The 17,261-nt window shown below is 35.1% G+C and overlaps 1 protein-coding gene across 4 annotated transcripts in view; it reads right to left on the bottom strand.

Annotated features, from left to right (window-relative positions):
• Nucleotides 1-496: 496 nt before the first annotated feature.
• Nucleotides 497-17,261, bottom strand: part of STAM2 (signal transducing adaptor molecule 2) — a 37,788-nt gene continuing 21,023 nt past the window's right edge. For 3 of the 4 annotated variants that reach the window (XM_006091277.3, XM_023756120.1, XM_023756119.1), the window contains 7 exons: nt 14,149-14,243; nt 11,189-11,271; nt 10,959-11,046; nt 9,917-9,971; nt 7,431-7,584; nt 5,678-5,847; nt 497-3,663 (listed from right to left, as the gene is read on the bottom strand). In XM_006091277.3, the coding sequence (XP_006091339.1) occupies nt 3,435-3,663; nt 5,678-5,847; nt 7,431-7,584; nt 9,917-9,971; nt 10,959-11,046; nt 11,189-11,271; nt 14,149-14,243 (874 nt within the window). In that variant the 3' untranslated portion in view covers nt 497-3,434. The remainder of the gene's footprint in view (nt 3,664-5,677; nt 5,848-7,430; nt 7,585-9,916; nt 9,972-10,958; nt 11,047-11,188; nt 11,272-14,148; nt 14,244-17,261) is intronic. The other variant, XM_006091278.3, reaches the window with a different exon arrangement.

The raw sequence follows: 17,261 nt of genomic DNA, 5'->3' as shown, positions 1-17,261 counted from the left end.
CAGTCCTTGATTTGTGGCAGCGAAACTCCCAATTTCTGCCTTCATCTTCACATGCCTTGCTCGCTGTGTCTCTGTGTCTTCTCTTCTTATAAGGACATCAGTCATTGGATTTAGGATCTACCTAAATCCAGGATGTCACCCCAAAACCTTTAATTATATACTACAAAGACTTTTTCCAAATAAGGTCACATTCTGACATTCTGGGTTAACATGAATTTTGGGGGGACACTATTCATCCCATTACACTATGTCAGCAACATAATTTCTCTTTTTGACACAGTAAGGCTTTTTTAAAAGTCTAATTCAAATTTAGCTTGGTAATATTAGAATTAATTCTTCTGGCGAAACTTTAAAAAATAAATTTTTAATCTTCAAAAGAAAATAAATTTTTAAAAATCAAACCCTTAGAACTGGGTCCTCCCCTTTATTGACTAAAACTGATGGAAGCAAATGAGGAAAATGTCTTTTGATAGAAACAAAGTATGACAAATAGATCGGTGCTCTATTCTTTATAATTTGTTACTTACAAAAATAACTTCAATAAATTCTCTCCTGGAAGTCAGGAGACTTGACACATACAATTTTTACTATGAAAAACTTTTTAAAATGTCCCCAAGTCATAATTTTTTTAACATTTAAAATTAATTTGTTAACAACCTGGAAGGTGAAATTTTATAACCAAACATCTTCAAAATGTACAATGAAATCTATGTGGTCAAAAATCAACTACTTGAAATTGCATATGATGACAATGTATCTTTCAATTATCATAATTGATAATTATAACCATTTCATGTTCAGGTAATTTTATAAATAAATCATCAAATTAAAAGACAATGTTGGTAGACTACATTTTCCACACTATAAGAACATATCCAGCCCTAGCCAGTTTGGCTCTGTAGATAGAATGTCAGCCCATGGACTGAAGGGCCGCAGGTTCGATTCCAGTCAAGGGCACGTCTTGGTTGAAGGCTCGATCCTCCACCAGGTTGGGCATGTGCAGGAGGCAACCAATCAATGTTTCTCTGTCTCTCCCTCTCCCTTCCACTCTCTCTAAAAATCAATGCAAAGAATATCCTCGGGTGAGGATTAACAACAACAAAAAACCATATCCCGCTTCATATATTTTAACACCCAGGGGAAAGTTTTCTAGATTAATGAAAATTGCAATTTCAGGAATTCTTTCTGATGTGCCAAGACTTCATGTGAAATAGCAGAAGTTATTTTTATTATCAAAACAGTAAGTATGAATCCAATGTAGAAATCTGATGTTAGACAGTTCCTTTGGCAGAAAACATTTAATTATAAACAGGTTTTAAAATAAATACAATCCCTAAGATCATAGAAAAGAAAAATAACAACCTGTATTTCTCAACACTAAAAAGATCTCAGTACACCAATTTAATAACATTTTCATACTATCAACAACCTGCAACACAAACTTCATTACAATATGGCAAAAATAAAATTATTTTAAGAGGGAGAAGAAACTTCTGAATGTATAAAATTTCACAGATAAGTGCCAATATACACTATTTATATACATGTTGCATGTTACATTATTCCAAAATTACTCAATTGGCTGATCTCGATTTAGTGGGTGTGCAATATTTATACTAGTTCAACTTCTGAAGAATTAAGCTTTTACAATTCCAATGACAATTATACATAAAATATTTACACAAATATTAAAATAGCTGTTTATTAAATATTGTTTGGGAGAAAAAAATATTTGCCATATATATATGCAAACATTAACTGTTATCAAGAGCAGCTTTGTAAATGTTTTTTGTGTTTTGCATTCTTTAAAGAATAGATTTGTTTCCAAAAGGTAAGGTGCCACTTTAGAATTTTTTATAAGTATATAATTTAATTCACATGGAAGGAAAAGAAACACTGGATGAAAAACAGAACAAACTGCTTGTTTTTCCCTTTAAATGTAAACCAAGTAGTATATAGACCATGTTGTTCTAGGATACTGTTTCCTTGAAAAAGGAATATACTTAGAATCAAATTTCTTTAAACAGTAAATGATAAAAATTTGTAGAGCACTATTTCATATGGATTCTTAGTAGAATGATTAAGGGCTTTCTTTAAAAAGTAATATAGAAATCTTGCTTCCATATAATTAACTTTTTAAAACTAAACTTACGTTTATCGTTTTTCCCCGTCTAAGTATTATATATCTGAAGGCATATGTATTTGCATTTTCTATTTTGTGTTATCTAAAAAATTGGTAGATGATGCAGTAGTGTGGGAATTTTTAGAAAAGAAAACAATCCCTATTGAGTCACTACCCAACTCCTACAGTGGAATCTGTTAGTACTATAAGCTCATTTAAAATGTAGATTTCAGAAAAACTGTCTTGATAGCTTCCCTATCAATCCACTGCCTGCTGTTATTCCATAGGCTCAGAAAGAAATGGCCCAATTTTTCGACAGCCTGGCACAGCAATGGTACTTGAATCACCTGTGAAGCAGCATGTATCAATAAAAACACACTTATCATCCATGGTTGGCATCCATCACATCCAACTATTAGGAATGTCTCATGGCTCAAATTCACATGTTATGGTAAAAAGGAAATGCAGCATCTCTTCACACCCACTGCATGAAGGAAACACAGGGACCACATCTTCAACCCAGAATGGCCAGTCATTTGAAAAGTTCGGTACAGTGGCAATTCTAAGTTCCAGGGACCCTTGCAGGAAAAGAAATGTTCTCCAGGGAATGGAAATGTTTTCTGGGGCACTCCTTAGCCCACTACTGGCATGACGGGGGACTAGCTAAGTGCTTTATCACACATCTGCATTTACATGGTCTTCACTTTTAATAACAGAAAACACTTGGTTCCTTCCAAATTTCTCTTGCTACTGTAGACAATGATATGCTAATTATTACTCAACATAACACTGAGAGCAAAACTGACAGTACTGCAAATACAACTGCAATTTAAGGTGCCAAAAGGAAATATGTTGGCAAGATAAATGCTTGCACAATAAGATATTTGCCTTTAAAAATAATGGTGTGTGGGAAACTGAAAAAAAATATGCAGACAAAATATATTTAAAGGTTTCGGTGCTCTCCCAATTAACATGACATTTTAGGGATAAAGGATGGTTTCTTTATAAAACGTAAACATATCATGCTGTTTAATGTCATAAGGCTACTTATTGGGTATCCAGATTTGTGTAGAGAAATTTGAAATTAAGACAAAACTAATTGGAAGCTGCCTCTGTTTAAAAGTTTGACTTCAAACAAACTGGACTGATAAAAACCCTTTTATGGACTAGTAGAGTAAGAGTTTTTGTGCTTTATTTATTCATGGTCCATCCTCAAAAAAAAATTTTTTTTCCTCTTAATATTTTCAGATTAGAGTTATATTGGTCGAATAATACACATAGAAAGGCTTTCAAGAAAACGCCTGACTTGTTTCTAAAGGAGGGGCTGCTGGTGGTAATTTGTTTGCTGCTGGGCCATGGCGTGCGCTGGAACTGCCATGGGGAAGCCTGCCAGCTGTGGCAGACTGGCCGCAGTGTTCTGGTAAGATGACAGGTCCACAGACATCCCCATCTGCTGCGTGTAAGCAGCTGTGCCAGCAGCTGATGGAAGGGCAGAGTTCTGGTTCATATAAGTAGGATTGGAAACAGGGTCTTGTCCAGGGCTACAAACAAGATTTTAAAAAGAAAACCATGTTTACTTTGCATAGTCTAGGTTATGGTCAGAAATCAATCATCCTGAGAAAATAAAAATGCCTTTTCTATCTTTTCAAGTTTATTACCTCTGCTATTCCAATTGTGATTTACTCACTCTACCTATCTAACACTGTTAACCCTTTGTACGCCATAAGACACAAGTGGCAGACCTTCCCCACATGCCATGCGCATCTATAACCACAAATCTCGCATATCAACTCTGGTCGCCCAATTTTAAAATCAGACTTGTTAGTGACATCTCTGGGTTTGTAAAGAAAATTATGGTAACTTAAATTCGTAAATATTCCGGCGCATATGGAAGAAATTCCAATATCAACATATAGGGCTGCCACTCAGACGTGCAAGAGAAACACTGCGACACTTGAGAGGTTTTTTTTTTTTGTTCGTTGAGATTTGTTTGTGTTATCATGAATTTCACGCCTAAATGGTAAACATGGTGTGCATTCTTCATTATTTTTTTACAGATTTTGTCTTTGGAGCATCAACAAAATTTAGTGTTTTGAGGCTTTTCATGTCGACAGTTTATTTTTATTTTGCGCTCGCTTTTGTTGATATTTCCGTAGAATTGAAAATTGTCATTATTTTATTATTGAATTTATTGTTGCAATATATTGCGCAAATAAAATTCAACCCCCATAAATGGCATCATATGAAGAAATGATCGAACCATGCACCTCGCAAGAAGATGACATCCTTCATTCAACTCCAGAGTCAGATGATTTAATTAAATTCAAAATATCATGGTGTGTGGGGATGGTTTCCATTTTGGACACGTGGCAGTTAACTAGTTAATGTAATTTTTGTATTTGGTAAGAAGAAAGTACTCAAAAAGTAAAAAATATAAGATAACAAGGTCCATTTAATCTGAAATAATTTAAAAATCTTTTGGGGAGCTCAAGTACACCTTTAGTCCATGTTCTTTCTCCCTTCCTCATCTCTCCATTCAGCATGGAGGAGCCCACCTGTTTTCCTCACATATTCTTTCCTCTTTCCTTTGGTAGAGCACTTTCAAAGCTGCCCAGCCTAATCTAAATCCCTACATAAAATTAATGAAGGCAGAGAGAATGGTGTACTCTACATAGGAACCTGCATCTACCTGCAACATAGTTCTGACCTATAGTTTACTTATTAACACTATTAAAAGAAAACTAAGTTGAAAAACTACACTAAATTACAGGACTTCTGTTTGTTCCTGTAACTACATACATTTATCTTAAAAGATATGTAATTTTAAATTACACCAAATACACTGCTCACAGTATAGGAGGATTAATGTTTGCACTACCTGTTTCTTCTCTATAATTCTTAGTGTTACCCAAGATAACAAAATTCTGCATTTAATCAAACACCAATATGAACAAGTTTATTTAATTTCCAGATAGCTAAAATGTATACTTATGGAATTTAAGAGTAGGGAGAGACCTCAGAGATCATCTACACATGATTATATGGAGTGCACATTCGGTGTGGCTAAGCAAAGTTAATAGAAAGCAAGATTTAAATACGATTTTCAGAATAGAAGTGTTATCATAAAAAATTAGACCACAAATTCCCCAACTCAAACACACTTCTTTAAGAGTCAAGATAACAGTTTTCTGATTTTAGGCATGCATACCGATAAATATGTCTGGGACTACTTTGCTAGTCTGATTACAGCACCATGCTAAAGTATATATATATGCTAAAGTATATCATGGGCTTGGTCCCTGTGGACAGTTAGCTTTATTTTGTTCCAGGACCCAGACTATAAGCCATGGGCAACCGTCTTAGTGTGGGTAACAAAGCTAAGAGCAGCATCATTCTGACTTCATGAAATTATGAATGGGCAGTTCTATAACTTTATCTCAACAGTAAAAGATAGCACTATTATTACAAAGAAAAGGGTCTACTTATTCTCCTTCTGAAAGTCTGTGAAAATGGAATGCACCCAATTATACAATTAACACAGCTCCCAAAACTTACCTCATATACGGAGCCTGCGCAGGCTGCGTTGTCACTGAGGAATTCACATTTGGAGGCAGAGATCTCAGTGGACCAATCTGATCTGGTCCTAGGCTGTAGCTTTGGGCAGCAGTAACTTGGTGAATGCTTTGACCCATATAATTTCCACCATGTGATTGAATTGGGTATGTCTATTAACAAAGAGAAAAATTGACTCACTGAACTCCCAAACATCTATCTAACAATATATTTAAAGACCTAAATGAAATAAAATGTTCTTGGTTTTACCAATCCATTCACCCCAGTATAGAAAGTGGAGTGCCAATCTATGGGAATTTATGATTTTCTTTTTAAATAATTGAGTTGTGTGTAGCAAAGTACAGGTTGTAAATCGTATGCAACTAAACACAAAAACCTGACATAAGAATGACAACCCTTTCCAGACATACAGAGAAGCAAAAATAATATAATTCTTTTAATATAAATGGTAGACATTTCTATTTTGTTCCATTTTCACAGCAGCAGCAAATAACTCTGAAAAGAGAAGCAATATTGAATATACTCCAGATGTCTTCTGCACCCAGAAATCCTTTCTACTTTCATTGTAATGACTCTTCCATCATTTTTAAAAGTTAAGGGCATAGCATATTTGATAAAGGCATCTTGTTTGATGTGACAGTTACCATAGTAACTATTCTTTTTCTACTTAACAATTATGTTATCTCAAGTCATCTAGGTTACGCAACCACATTCTCTTCTCTTTTTGGCCTCTCCTTCACACCATCCTTTACATACCAGTTTTCATAAATTAACATGAATTCTGTTCATCAAAGCTCATTCTGAATTCAATTGCTAACTGGCTGAAATTTGAAAAAGGCTTCAGAATACTGGAAACTGATAAATAAGTATTCAGTTCAGCTGGGAAGCATACATAAGGTGTAAAGTCCTGCGAAAAGATGCTGTTCATGTATAGCTTACTGAACCTGCATCAATAAGCCGGCATCATATCCTCATGATACATGAAATTTTACCAATTTAAGTCATGCATCTAAGAAAACATAAAACATGATCTGAGAACAAAAGTAGTTCATTAACTAAACCTTTTAATAATCACACAAGTCAAAGAAATCTTGACAGAAATGTTAAATCTTGCTTGTTGAGCAATAGGAACAGCATCAGTACCTCATGTGGAAAACTTCTGATATGTTTCACAGTGTCCTAAAATCTAAGGATCTATACTCTATACTTACAAAAAGGACTTATATATACTTTAAAGATTTATGCTTTATATTTACAAAGCATAAAAAGAACCAAAGTCCTCTCATATATTTAGTAGTCTCTTTATTTTGTTAAAAATGCACTAAAATGTATTTGTGAAATATCAGTATCTAATTTGTCCTGGTGAGCACTAATTATTTAGCCAATACTTTTTGACTATCAAAAATGAGTTTTATAATTTTATTCATGAACCATAGAAAATTTAATACCATGCTTTAAAACTTTTTTAAATTATTTTTTTAAAAATATATTTTATTGATTTTTTACAGAGAGGAAGGGAGAGAGAGAGTCAGAAACATCGATGAGAGAGAAATATCGATCAGCTGCCTCCTGCACATCTCCCCCTGGGGATATGCCTGCAACCAACGTACATGCCCTTGACCGGAATCGAACCCGGGACCCCTCAGTCCACAGGCCGACGCTCTATCCACTGAGCCAAACCGGTTTCGGCAACTATTTTTTTAATTTTAAAAATATTCTAAAAAAAGAGGCTCACCTGCATTGGAACCCCAGCTGATGAAGGTGGGTAATGTGCTGGAGGATGGAGCTTTGAATAAACTGAATACACTGGTGCTTCATTCACCAATTTGTTATAGAGTTCCAGAGCTTCTAAGACTTTTACATTCAACTCAGACAATTCTGAATGCTTCCTGATATAGAAGAAAAGCACTTTAATACTCTTCATAGTTTTTAAGCATATATTTAGCAACACAAATTATTTTTTAATGTAGCACATTTTTAAAAAATATATTTTTACTGATTTCAGAGAGGAAGGAAGAGGGAGAGAAACATCAATGATGAGAGAGAATCACTGATCAGCTGCCCCCTACGCACCACCCACTGGGGATCGAGCCCCCAGTCCGGGCATGTACCCTGACCAGGAATCAAACCGTGACCTCCTGGTTCATAGGCTGACGTTCCAACACTGAGCCACACCAGTTAGGCAAATTTAGCACATTTTCTATTCATATTTTAAATAGTTCTTTATATACAGGGTGGGGCAAAAGTAGGTTTATAGTTATGAGTATGCAAAACACAGAACTTATTCTTATATTAATTATTTTCCATACGAGAAACTGTAAACCTACTTTTGCCCCACCTTGTACAATGAAAGAATATTCAAAACGGGAAAACAGGAGGAGGAATTATTTAATTCTTATAATAACTAGCTAATGTGACTTCATAAAACTAGTCCTTTCCACACCTCATAAAATGCAATCAAATCATAATTTTGGTGCTAGGAGACTTTTGTTCCATGTGTTATAGATTTCTGTTGGAAACTCAATTACAAAGAAAAAAAAAATTCTCAATTTTGGGAAGAGTCCAGGCCTTAATTAAAAATCTTAGTAGAAGAAAGAACTCAGGCAAGGCCCAGAGTCTGCTATGAAATACAATATGACTGAAATAAAAACACAGTCACAAACAAAATCATGCATATTTCCATTTGCTTATATTCATGAAAGGATCAACTGAAAATTTTTTAAATAATTATCCCTGAAAATGAAAATGTTATATAAACTAGTCTCTACTGCTCTTATTTGTTGATTGCTTTTGAGAAAGTAAGTGAAACGAAATACCTTATTATGTAAAAACAAATCCAAATAAGAGAATATATTTTCAATTTGCCCAAGGAATTCCAGAGAAAATCCTTCTGACTTGGTACCCGTCTGTCTGTTCCACTGGGAGGAATAAAGAACTCCCTTTGCAACTGACAAGTTCATAAAAGTTACATGGTCACTTTATCAGGCATCCATCAAGCCTGTTTATTAAAAGTAGCTCTTTTTCATATATACGCAAGAGGCCTAAGAGACAAGAGGCAGAGGCCAGCAAACAGACAGACACAGGGCTCTCAAATAAATGACCTGGCCTGAGACCTATCAAGACTTGTCACCTTTCCTCTTTAAGAATGTTATACCTGAAACAAACAAAATATGCTGTTTCCTCTCTTGCATGTGTGACTGTATGAGGTAGGTCATACTTTCAGAACTATCAGTTGTAAACCACACAGGAAGCTTCAGACATTAGTGTCCATGCTAACAGAAGTATGGCTAAGAATTAACCACAGGCTCCTTTTCCAGTTTGATCATTCATTGACCATTAACACCCCTGCACCGAAACCAAAGTAGCAAATGTTTAAATAGATAGTTAATGCTTTCCTCAAAATAAGAACAATAAAATGTGATGAGACTATCACTATCATTTCATTAAGTCCAACAGGGATGTATTTTTCATTTCTGTAGAAAATACAAAGAATATATTACAAAAGCCCGACGGAACAAAGACTATAATCTCCAGTGACAAGAAAAACTTGCTGCTACTACCCTTCTCTGGTGAAGGCAGTAAGTAAAGTAGCCCCTGTTCTTGTGCGGCTTTATACAGCAGTTCAATAAACAGAATCTAAAAAGGGATGACTATGAAACACTATTATCCTTATCTTCCCTTCACTATTACTTCTCCCTCAGATAGAAAGCTCTGAGGAACAGAAGGGGCTAAAAAATAAATAAATAGATCAATACCCTGATAGCCTATCTTTCCGTGCTGCTGATATTTCTAAGGAAGAGTAAGAGTAGCTGGGATAATGAACTTAAAAACACAACAGAAATACAAGGAAGCAAAATAAGAGAAGGTATGTTCATTGGATTTAGCTTCACAAATAAAAGGGAAATTTCACTTGAAAGTTTTACAAATACTAATTCTCATCACATAACAAGACAATGCTTGGCTAAGATCCCTGTTCTCATTTTGCACTCTATACAAATTTATTCTTCATTATTTATTATCCAGCAATTCCAGCCCAAGGAAGAAAATGAAGACTGGCACCATAAGAACAAGAGTCCATGCTTCTACAGATACTCTGTTGCCATGAAAAAAAAATTTTTTTTACCAAAATAATAAGTAGCACTTTGCTACTAGTTCGTAAGAGTTTGAGAAACTGAGAAGTAATTTCAATAGATTGACCAGACTGACCACAAAGAATCTCACCTATCAATCTCTTCAAGTTTTTCATCTATCATTGGACCCATCTGTTGGCAGATACCTGTAAATATAAACATATTTTAAAATCTTTAAACTTAAACCAGTTTAAGTAAATTTAAACAATGTTTAACAACAGAGCACCACTATGCAACACCATGCATAATACAAAGAGAATGCTAGAGGAAGGACTATATAAGACCTAATTTTAATACTATTCAGCACCAATATTAATATGTGACCAAAGGCAAAGTAAAAAAAAACAGAAATTCCACTGTATTCTCTAAAAGTACTAAGTTTTACAGGCTGTGAAATTTGGAGTTATCTCAAAATCTTAAAAATACCTAGGAAACTATCATTAGCTAAGTAAAATAAACTTGAGTCAGTGTATAAAATATGTAATTATGAAGAGATGAAATATGAACATTTTTCATTTATTTAAGCCATTTCAAAATTAAACATGTGTATTTCCAAATGAAACACTGATATAATGACTAGAATATTCCATAGTCATAACTAGACTTTCTTTTATTGAAAGATTTAAGATTTATCCATTGGTAAAGATTTTTCCCTCAAAGAATTTTTTTAAAAGGCATAAAAACATTTGCTTTGTTTCAATTCCTTGAGGACTATAAAGACATCAGTATGCATCAAATGACTACATTACAAAGTTAACACAGATCATGTATAATTTTGACCTTTAAAATTATACAAGAGAATAAAGACAGGAATAAGAATTTTTAATATTTTGACTCAATTAAGTTATTAATAGGCTGTTATTTCTTATTCTGTCCTTTTTTAGACTGCCAATCTCTTCAGGCAATTTCATTAGTGGGATTACAGAAACACAAAGACTTTCTTCTGGAAGAGGATAGGCAGGTTTATAACAACAATCTCCAAGTAATATGTTTACTGTGTAACTATACTACTCTGTTTCCCGCCACAGATTTCTAATCTCTACAAGCAAACACAAGGTAGAAGAAATTTAAGATGTTATAAACCACTAAAACATTATAGGACAGTAAAGTAATCCCTCATATTCACTAAGTACCTTCTAAGTCCAAGAGGTCCTGGGAGTCTGGTTTGGAATCAGCTGGATCTATACTCTGGAGTACCTGCAGGGCTCTATCCATCTTATCCTAAAAAATAATAGGATACTTTAAAAACTCACTAGAGTTTTCATTTCAATGAACATAGAAATTACTCTTTCCAAGCATTTTCAAGGACAGTGCATTTTAAAAGTCGTGATAATTTAACTATTAAACAAAAGAAGGGCTCTACCTCATCTATATAAACAGGCTCAGGCTCTGATATCTTAATTTCTTCTTCTTCATCATCAATTACATTCAATTTGTCCACAGCTGCTATGAAAACAAAGTAAACTTTAAGTTCCTCAACATTTACTATGGTCTTTTAGTCATTTGTTTCTAAGCAGTCTGTAATTATCAATAAGAAAAAAAGGAAATCCTTTAAATAGTACAGTCATTGCATTTCATACGTTATTACATATGTTCAATTATTGATGCCACAAATATTTAGCTCTTACTATGTGCCAGGCATTGTTCTAGGCATTGGAAATACACCAATGAGTAAAACAGACAAGAATACCTGCCCTGATGGCACTTCATTCTAGTGGACCAAGCAAGCAATATTAATGGGAACGATCATAACAGGCATTTTCTGGAAAATGGGTATTACCAATAGAGTGAATAAATATAGAAGAGTAGGGTATTCATTTCTGGAAGGCTGATCAAAAACTGAATCATTTTTTCCCATTAGAAATAATGTAAAATGAATTAATCCATTCAGACCCCTAAATGATTTCCTGTTTTAACCTTTCTTATATATAGTACATGTATAATGTACTGTCTAATCTATAAACACTTTAAAAATAAAAAGGACATGAAATGTAAATGAAAATTTAAAAGTGAAATGTACAGTAAAGAAAATTTAATATTAATAAGCAGCAACAAAAGCAAAAAAAGACGAACATATTCACAGCACAATTTTCTGAGATATTAACAACATGAGTTTTAGCAGTAAACTGACTCATACTTGCTCATTCTCTTCTTTGCCGCCTGTGAGACACCTGATTAATCATACAGGTATCATGAGCATGAAAGGGTTGTCAGGTTGAGAAGCAAATTGTTTGAGATGGGAGACATTCAAGAACTGAGGTTTGACTATATTATCTACTTAGCTAATTCCAGTTAAATCTATGCGCTCTTTCTACACTCTTTCCTTGCTATAAAAAAAGTATTTCCTATATGAACAAAAATAGACTTGATCGCAACTTAACTTTAATAATTAAAGCAACACAAAACAAAACGAAAAAAACCTCATATAGAGAAGGTTGAAAAATAATTTATACATATACCCTCAAACTATTTAAATGTTAATTGAGTGTTGTTATCATATACTATCTATACATATAAAAGCCCAGCAACCATTATGGCAGAACGACCACAATGACCAGTCACTATGATGAGCACTGAACACGAGGGGGCAGACACTCAATGCAGGAGCTGCCCACTGGTGGTCAGTGTGCTCCCACAGCGGGAGCGCCGCTCAGCCAGAAGCTGGCTCACAGCTGGCAGCGGCAGTGGTGGGAGCCTCTCCCGCCTCCCTCCACAGCAGTGCTAAGGAGCGGCAAGCCAAGCAATAGGGAGCGAGCAGGCAGGCAGTAAGGAGCGAGCAAACAGGCAGTTAGGAGCGAGCAGGCAGGTGGTTAGAAGCGAGGGGTCCCAGATTATGAGAGTTGGACATTCCCCCGAGGGGTCCCAGATTACGAGAGGCCACAGGCCGGGCTGAGAGGCACCCCCCCCCCCACCCCCAGTGTATGAATTTCATGCATCAGGCCTCCAGTATTTTAATAAGCAAACTTTGGTTAAAAGAAAATTACAATAAAACTGTATAATCAAAGGATCTTTAAGTCCCCTCAATTAGCCACTTCTTTAAAATATTTGCCTAACTTTCAAATATGTCTTAAGAAGCAGAGTTTAGCATAACATAAAAATATAATGAAAACCCAGAATATTTTTTACTTTTAAAACTGCATCTCAATCTCTCCAGCCTATGCCAAGGAGAAATTGCTCTACTGCATCCCGTGAGCGTGATTCTATCAGGTTATTAAAGATGATACCTCCAATTTTCATATCTATTTACAGTCAGACCAGAAGAATGTAAAGTATAAATAGTGGTAAAGTATTTGGTATTCAAATGAATATTCATCTCCCTCAACTTTATTTTAATTAAATGCAATACTCCACCATACAAAAAAGATGTTATACAGCAGCAATTTTCAACCAGTGTGCCACAAGATGCAAAAAGTTGAAAATCGCTGTTATATACAATGAACAGAGCTTTCAATTTAAGTGCTCTAGAATTGGTAAGAATTGGCACCAACATGTCCTATAATGAATCAGTATGAGGACAGACTGGCTGACTTTAGAATCCCAGCTCTATCACCTACTACATAAGCCCTCAGCCTCAGTTTCCTTATCTGTAAAATGGGTTAACAAAATTACCCATCTCACAGACTTGTGAGGATTAAATATTGTAAGCAGAGGACTTAGCAAAATGCCTGATACATGACTGCTCAAACAGCCCTGAGCTCTTTTATTTCTGATCACCACCATCATTAGTATTATTATTATTAGCTGTTCCTTACACTCAGCTCCCTTCACCTCCCTGCCTGCATCACAAATGGAAGCTTTCTCTGCAAGGTTGACAGCAGCTGAGGGAAACCTACCATCTTGATAACAATATTATTGTCTGGAGTATCCTAGGATCAAATCAAGGTGGGGAAAAGCCTCTCCTAACCCCTGTAACCACAGCTGGCACTTGTCAACCAGCCCCTAGCCCCACTGCCCCTCCTTCAATACTGTGGTTTATGATGAATAAAACCAGTATCCTTTGTATTGAACCGACATAAACTGCCTCTTAAATCATAAATAGGTTGATTTAAATATTTAATTTGTCACAAATTATCTTAGGCATAATATGTCACTACATATGTTAACTCTCAAAAGATTTAAAACACCATGATAAAGAAATAATTCTTGGAATTGACATGGATAAGTTAACCCCTTAAAAATGGTAAGAACTAGGTTAAATTGTATTGCCTATAAATGTTTTAAAACAAGAATTAAATGCCAATTTACTTTATATTCAAACTTGAAGCATAAAATTCAAATGAAAAAAACTTGAATCAATTTAACCTTCCCTAAGATTTAACTTACCTGCCTCCGACTCCATGTTTAAATTAGTTGTTACAAAATTAGATGGGAAGAGTCCTATTCCTCTATGATTTTCTCCTTTCCACCAGTTGGCATCACTAAAAATATAGTGCAAAAATGTCATTTGTTCCTATACATTTCAATGCATTTGTGTCAAGATGAATTATGATAAAAATTAAATTTAGCCTACTTTGAAAAATACCAGTTCACATCCAATTATATTTAAAAGTAGGTCTTAAATTTAATAAAAGATATAGAAAAGCACAAATAAAACAAATCCATATTCTCATACTTACATTTAGAATTAGCAATTGTTCACATACAATTCCAGGCTTTTAAAATAATAAAAAGATTATAGATAACACTGAAGTCCCCTTTATCAACAACCCACATCTATCCTATCACACCACCACCATAAAGCTGCTATGTAGCCTTATTGTCAGTGTATTTTTTATTCATTTACAAATATCTTTAAGCCAACTCTATATAATTATAGATCTTTTCAATTATATTTTAATACTTTCAGATTTTTTTCAGATGTTTATCCTTTTTAAAGTTCTATCATACGAATATGGCATATTTGATTTATCCATTCCCTTACAGATGGACATTTAGTAATTCCAATATTACACCATTACAAAGATTGAGGCAATGATCACTCTAGATTTGGGGACACACCTGCAACACTTCTCTCTAGGCTTATGCACAAACATGGACTTGATGGGCCATCCTATATAATAAAACCCTAATATGCAAATTGACCAAACTGCGGAACAACCGGTGGCTATGACGCACACTAACCACCAGGGGGCAGATGCTCAACGCAGGACGCTTCTGTATTGAGTGTCTGCCCCCCACACCGAGAGGTAGGCAACCAGTGACGGCAATCGGGGGGTGGGGCCGGTCAGTGGGCGGCGCCAGTACGCCAGCCAAGGCGGGTGCCAGCAGGGGGCCCCTGATTGCCCCGTCCGCCAGTCACCCCACAGATTGGCCCTGATCACCAGCCAGGCCTAGGGACCTTACCCTATATATTGGGAACAGTCTCTTAGATTTAAAAATTCAAACCTGGCAAGGCTACCCTAACACTAAAAAAACAGGACGATGCAGCGATGATCTGCATGGACTCTGGCTTGCACATTCTGTGGTCAGCCCTTATAACTGTATGACAAAGCTAATTACTTAACTTCTCTCTGCTTCAGTTTTTCCACCCATTAGATGGGGAAAATGGTACTACTGCCTCAGAAGGATCATGTTATGTACTACTTTTTATAATCAGGGCAAAAAGATGTAGCTGCCCATACAACAGCAAGATGCCTTTCACCTGTATGAAAAGTATGGTCACTGGTGCATGCAGCATCCCGGATTGTAAAAGGGATGTCCGACTGCTGGTTTAGGCCCGATCCCCTAAACCGGCAGTCGAACATCCCCCGAGGGCACAGGCCAGCCTGAGGGATGACCCTCTCCCATACATGAATTTCGTGCACTGAGCCTCTAGTAGATATGATATAAGCATTTCCCATTTTATTAGATAGTGCCAAATGTTTCCTAAAGGGGTTATGGCAATTCACACTCTTTCCCTAAGTAGCATGTGAGAAAGTCATTTCCCCTCATGCACATTAACTATCCAAGCAACACGTTATCATTCAGGAGAGAAATCACATCTGCTGTGCTCATCTGCACTTCCCCAGTATCCATGTGTGCTTGCCTGCCTTTCAGAGTATACAAACTGCTCATTCAGGTCTCCTGTGCATTTTTGCCCCCACTGGGTTTTTGCATTTTTTCATGGATCTGTAGTTCTTTCTGTATTCTGGATAGCTATTGTTTGTCTGAACTTCATTATGAAAATACCTTCTCTCAAACTGTCATTTGTCTATTAACAAATGTGTATGGTTTCTTTTATTCCACTGTGTTTTTTGTTCCATGTTATCAAATTTAACAATCTTTTTATGGATTACACTTTTATTTGAAAGAAATCTTCATCCTTAAATTCCTAAATCTCTTCTATATACTTGTACTTAATAGTTTTAGTTTTCTTTTTTATCCCTCTCTTTAATTCATCTGGAATGAAATTTTATGTACTGTGTGAAGCTGAATAAAATTTTATTTGTACCATATAAAGAACCATTCAAACCAGCAAAACTTACTGAAAAATACCTTTTTTACTGATTTATGATATCCTATCTTTCAAACAGCAAGCTGCTATCTGTTCATGAACCTATTTCTGGATTCTATTCTGTTGCAATAGTCTATATTTATTTACTACACCTTATTAATATGCTTTGTTACCTGGCAGGGAAAGGACCCTCTCATCCGTTCACATTTCTATATTAATATTTAAATGTTTCAAGTTCTCTATAAAAAGTTGTTGGGATTTTAATTGGAAATGCACTGAATTTATGCATTCATATGGGAAAAATGAAATCTACAATATTAAGGTTTCTTTACTATGAACCCAGTAAATGTTGTATGAATTTATATTTCTTTAAAAGAATTTTATATAATTTTGTCCCTAAAGGCCTTATATATCTTTGTTAGGTTTATTTATTCCAAGATCATTATAATTTTTGTTACTGTTGAGAGTGGCATCTTTTTCTATTATACTTTCTAAATAGTTGTGATTATAGAAAAGCACACCATTGATTTTATATGTAAAATGTTGGCTTGTAGCCAACAACCTTGATGAACTCTTATCAGTTTTAATAGTTTGTCCACCAATTCTCTTGGACATCCTATATGGACAATCATAAAATCTGAAAATAATGATAAGTTTATCTATTCCTTTTCAAAAATTTTACTTATTGAGCAGGCATTCTTAAAGATGAAACTTAAGGATAAATTAACTTCTATGATTCTGCAACTTTATTTCATTTAAAAAGTACAACAAAGAGAATTACTAAGTCATAGTTCACATGCTGGCACCAAGATGGAACTCCTAATTTACAGTTCAAGGCCGAGGAAGGGTTAAAGGCTTCCCAGAGGATATAAAATCTGATATGGGTTTTGACGTTTCAGTACGCACTCACCAGAAGGAAAAGGAAATGAGGGCTGAGGAAATAAAAATGCCGTTCTCCATTCTGGTTAAGCAAGAAAATTAAAGACCAAAGAAATAAAATACA

This window comes from Myotis lucifugus, unplaced genomic scaffold (genome assembly GCF_000147115.1).
Source record: "Myotis lucifugus unplaced genomic scaffold, Myoluc2.0 scaffold_89, whole genome shotgun sequence".
Classification (NCBI taxonomy): domain Eukaryota; kingdom Metazoa; phylum Chordata; class Mammalia; order Chiroptera; family Vespertilionidae; genus Myotis; species Myotis lucifugus.
This window is presented reverse-complemented; position numbering and strand designations above follow the sequence as displayed.